General features: G+C 34.3%; 1 protein-coding gene across 1 annotated transcript in view; it reads left to right on the forward strand.

Annotated features, from left to right (window-relative positions):
* Positions 1 to 5,635, forward strand: part of LOC118745535 (cuticle protein 7) — a 13,253-nt gene that overhangs the window by 6,462 nt on the left and 1,156 nt on the right. Inside the window, exon 4 of the mRNA XM_036479023.1 lies at positions 5,421 to 5,469. Coding sequence (XP_036334916.1) covers positions 5,421 to 5,469 — 49 coding nt within the window. The remainder of the gene's footprint in view (positions 1 to 5,420; positions 5,470 to 5,635) is intronic.

A 5,635-nucleotide genomic window follows, 5' to 3' on the forward strand; every position in this document is an offset into this window, starting at 1 on the left:
TAGCCGAAAGAGTATTTTGGTGCTGGGTCATAGGGTTCAGGGGCAGCCGGTGCTGGTGCTGGTGCTGAACGGATAAGGAACGAAGAAAAGGGTATTCACTTTTTGCGTTCAGATACCACTTTATATGAAACTGAATAGTAGCTTACCTGGTGCTACATATGGCCCTGGAAGAGGTGCATGAGGTACTGCATAGGGTGCATAGTGTAGCGGTCCAGCGCCGTGTGGTCCATAATGTGCGGCATACGGGCCAATGACACCACAATGGGTTAAAGCAAATGTTGCTGTTATAAAGAGTATCTGAAAATAAAGAAGGTTACATACTAAGGTTACTAAGTTTACAAACATAGAGATATGCCTGCTTGGGCATTTTTTTCCGAATTAAAAGCTCAAGGCATAGTTATAGTACTTCCGAGAAAAAGATATTAACTCAGTTGCACCGAAAATATTTTGAGGAATATTTTTGGGTGCTCAAAATAAAATATGAGTCGAGGTGTTTAAACATTTGTCTAGTGAAAACCAAGCCTCTAAGGAAGAAGTGCTGAGCTGATTTCACCTCGTCCTGCAGACAGCTGTGACAGTAGGGACCCGTAATGATATTAAATCGCATCGTACGGGCTACCAAAGACCGTTGTACGATCATTACATCTGTAAGAGTTCAAAGACGGCACTTACCTCTAGAAAAGCCCAGTCAACCACTGGCCAAAAATACTTCGCAACTTTACATGCCAAGGCATTTGTAAAGCGATGGCTGAGCCGACCGTAAGCCCATGTAACCAGGAGTGGTACGAAAGTTGCAAAAAAAATTCCATGCGCTCCCTCACCGTGGAGATGACTACAAGGGTACCGTATGTAGCCAATTAGACAGCTCTTCAATATCCGGCATTATCACTGTATCCAGGAACCCAAAACAACTTGCTTGGAAAAACCCTTAGGCAGGTGCGATCGTGCAATGAGCGATCCAAGGGCCCTGAGTACCGATCTAATCCGTAATATACTGGTGCGTAGCCGTTTGGCTGTCAATTTTAAAGCTACCACCTCTGCCTGATGGACGGTGCAGAAATCATGAAACCCGAACCTAAGATAAATATTGGAGCTGTGTTTTAAGGACATTTTTGTGCTTATTACGAATCTGGAAGTATAAAATTTCCAACAGGCCCCGATTTAGAGAAAAACGAGGTCAAAAGATGATATAACTTTCCAATTAGGCTTAAATTAAAGCTAGAATCTCCTATCCCTGAAAATACCATCCCTGCATCTTGAACTAATCGTCGCTTATGTATAGTCATGTATTGACCAATAAAATTAAAATACTGGAAAATTATGTTACTGAAAACAAAAAATTGCGTCAAAATCAGTTTTTGCTGTTCAATAAAGGACTATAAGTGACCTTAGGGTCAAAGTGCAGGGATGGTATTCTTAGGGATTGTAGTAGAAAGTTCAACGCTTAATTTAAGCCTCAGTAAAAGGTTGTATTATTATATAAAAGGTTGTATTACCTTTTGTTTATTCAACATCAAAATACCTTTCGAATGATATACATATGTATACATAATTATTTATACCTTAGAACTTCCCAGTTAGAAATAAAGTTTAGACGCAAAAGCGATGTAAAGAAAACACGTTTGCCTTTTTTATGTATGTACATACACATAGGACATTCCAGCGAAGACGACACCACAGATAAAAAGAATTAAGTGCGTCTGGACCACACTAGAGAAGTGAAACTTACGTTACAGACGTATCTATTTTGTCTCATAACCAATATACATAGATACTTATGTACATACATACCTACATCTGCCTTTACTTAAGGTTACCTTTTTTGTCTTTTTTCTATCTACCTCTACCCCTGTTCGTTCTAATTACATTTATGTTATTCTGTTTTCAACAAAATCGGTAAATATTGACAACATCTATAAATATCGATAATAAAATCGGTAAGTATCGATAACAAAATCGATAAAAATATCGATAACAAAATCAATAAATATCGATAACAAAATCGGTAAAAATTACCGCTAAAAATTAGCTAAAAATATCGTTTACAAAGCCGATAACAAATCGATGAAAATATTGATATAAAAATATCGATTATTTTTCATATTTTTATTGAGCTTTGTACCACGATTGTTTATTAGGTAAAATTTAAAATATAAAAAATAAAATTGTTAATAAGCCACAATAACATGGACAAATACATAGTTTAGGAAGAGCCTGCCTGAAACTATAAAAAAGCAAATAAGCAAATGGATGTATAGAATTGACAACAACAACCACGCTGTCGAGTTTAAATAGCGGCAAATCAGCTGCACTTGATAGCAGTTGGTTGAATAAGGAAAATGAATTAGCAACAAGAGTTTACGGGATGTACATAGCTCAGTGGTTAACGCTTCTGACTTTGAACATCGATTACGCAGGTTCAATCCCTGCTGAAGTCTAGAAAAAGAAGTCTGATGAGGAGATGTGGTGATCTCAGAAATAGTTGCTTCAACTTCTACCGCTTAGACCTTGTTGCTTTTTCAATTTTTCCTAATAAACAATCGTGGTACAAAGCTCAATAAAAATATGAAAAATAAAAATGTTAATAAGCCACAATAACATTGACAATCACATCGATTATTATATCGATAAGTTCCGAAAATATCGATAGCAAAATTGATAACAATACCGATAAAAATATCGATAACAAAACCGATAAAAATACCTATTATTTTATCGATAAGTCCCGAGAATCCCGAAAATCCCAAAATTACTAGTGCCCAGATTGAATCTCTGTGTTTCTCCTATATCCTTTCCTCTCTAATTACCTTTATTTTAATCTTTCTTACCCTATCCTCATCTTTACTTTTATCGGTATCCTCATCCTCCTCTTTGTCTTTACTTTTATGTTCATCTTTTTCTTCATCTACATATTCTCCTTCACCGTTGCCCTTATATATATATATATAAGTAGAGAATTTAAATTTACCTTGGCCTTCATTTTTGCCTTTATTTTTACGCACCTTTGTTTTTTTTTATATTTACGTTTGCCTTTATCCATTTCTTTATCTATGTACGTAGTCCTTTACTTTCATTCTTGTAGTGGTATTTTTCTAAGTGTTATTCTTTAATCTTTTATTAGCAAATTTTTGTTAAATTAATACCATGTGTATGCACACAAGAAGCACGTGTTTCAACCCCAACCCTTTCCGTTGCATCATTTCCGTTGCACCATTTCAGTGTGCAATTTCCTTTGAATTTGCCAATTTACTCTCAACCAACTAACCGCCGCTAAAGAAGTTTCACTTCAAACAAAATGTAATGTTTGGGAATGAAAATATAGTCATCTTTTTCCACTTTATACAAGTAAATACGTGGTATTTATTAAAAACGAAATTCTTGCCAAAATCAATAAACAGTATCTGTAATAATATAAACCGTACAAAAGACCAAATATTTTTTTAAATATTTTTGCATTAAATGCAAACTCTTTTTTTGCAAGGTTTGTGTTACCCTGCACTTAATAAACATATTTATTTATATGCTTTTGTGTGTTTTGTTTGGTTTGTTTGTGCTTTGAAACTTAGAGTACAACTTCACAAAATGTTTTTCATGCGTTCAGAATTGTATTCTTAGGGTTTTGATGGCCTTTTTAAACTATTCACAAGTTAGAGCTCCCTTCACGTGGTCAAAAGGGCTTAGCCACCTTGCTCTCCAAGGCTTTTGCCCAGCGCACGCTGAGCTGACTTATCGCCCATCTGTCCTGAAGTATACCGCATGAGGTCAGTGGAGCACCCAGACCTTGAGCAATTTCCAAGTGTTCCCTGCATTCGAAAACTCTACAGTGATCCGGAGGCCTGAAACTTAGGTTAATGGAGATTTTTTTTCTTTTTACACTTTTGAATAAAAACAAAAATTCTATCAGCTGTTACGAAAGCTTGAATGTTTCTGCACACTTTCTGTTCGCATACCATACGGGATATTTTTCTCTTGTGAGAGAACAGTTGATATTTCACTCTTTCACACGAATTTTGTTGCTAGACAAATAGAGAACTTTACCTAATTTATGTATAGACATATATATTTGTTGGTATTTTTTCGGCTGATTTGGTACATTTTATTTGCCAATTGGTACAATATTAAGAAACGCATTTATCACCCCTGGGATATAATACTTAACCTATAATTTTCTCAAAAATAATAACTGCAAATTCGCAAGGATACCCAAGGATAAAATTTTAAAAGGACATTTCCTATACCAACTCGTTCTTATACACCAAAAAATTCAATATTTTTCAATTCTACAGAAGTTTATCTTTTATCTGGTACCCATATTTTTATTCTGCATACATTACACCAAACTTTGTATATAAGTTTTTGAATTAACCATACATTTGATATTTTAGAGTCCTTTTAAAAACAATCTTAGCCCAAAACACATACATATATATAAAAGCAAAAGAAATGATTATTGTATTTATTGATCAGATTTGGCTTCTGGTTACAAGAATAATACCTTTTCGGAGAAACACCGCAGAGATATCTTATTTTTAACCAACTTTAAAGAAAAGAAGAAATTTATCAATTCGTAGGAATACCTTTTATAATTATAACATACAAATAAGGCTCTACTCACACTTGTGGTTTTGACTAGTTTGGCAATTTTTCTTTTGTTTATTTAATGTTTATAATTTTTTTTTAATACAAGTTTAGCACTTTGCCTAACCATCGCCACATAAATCGTTGTTTATATAAATTTTGGGTATGCAGTTTTGAAGCTCAAAAAATGCACAACACCGCCAGCAAAAAAAAAATAATATTAAAAATCAACGCGATTTTCTAACGTCTTGAAATTTGCACTTTAATCTACTAATAATTAATAAGATAAAAAACTGCATACACACAATTTTTCTAAAAATTCTTGTTTAAAAATTTTAAAATTTTTGCAATTTGGTGCAGTTGTTAAAGTTGGTTGAATTTTCATACAAAGCATTTTATAAAACAAAATATCAACAGTAAACAAAAAAAGCAAAGTAGTCAAAATGTCTCTTGACTTAATCAGCTTGACACAATGGTATATCCTTCTTCTTTTATTGATTTTCATAATTTAACTCCGCGAAAAACGCGAGAAGTACTTAGAAATAAAATAATTGTTATAATGTAGGCACGCTAAAATGACACAAAAACTGCCGAGACACGTAAACTTAAATGCAGTCGTACTAGATTACGGATCTGTATACCGTTTTTCTAGATCAAGTCATTTTCTTAAGATATTTTCATTTTAAGTTTGCATTGCGAATGAAAAAATGAAAATTTCAATATGTAAAATGTTACTCATGCGCCTTGAAGGATTATGTACCAGGATGGCCATGAACGATATGGCGTATGAGTAACATTTCTTCTACTTCTTCTTCTACTTCTTACTAAAAAATATTACACAGTTTCATTTGACCCTTTTATGACCCCTCCGATGCCCGGGCAAGATCAGCCGTAAGCAGTGCCTTCTCCACGCATCCCGACTCTGCGGATGTGCGACGAATCCTTTCCGGATTACTCGTGTAATCATTACATATGGAACAAAACCAAGAAAAACAAGTAAGAAAGTCTAAGTTCGGCTCCGCCCGAACTTAGACTTTCTTACTTGTTTTTCTTAAAA

This window comes from Rhagoletis pomonella, unplaced genomic scaffold (assembly GCF_013731165.1).
Source record: "Rhagoletis pomonella isolate Grant_MI unplaced genomic scaffold, Rhpom_1.0 Rhpom_scaffold_00001, whole genome shotgun sequence".
NCBI classification, from domain to species: Eukaryota; Metazoa; Arthropoda; class Insecta; order Diptera; family Tephritidae; genus Rhagoletis; species Rhagoletis pomonella.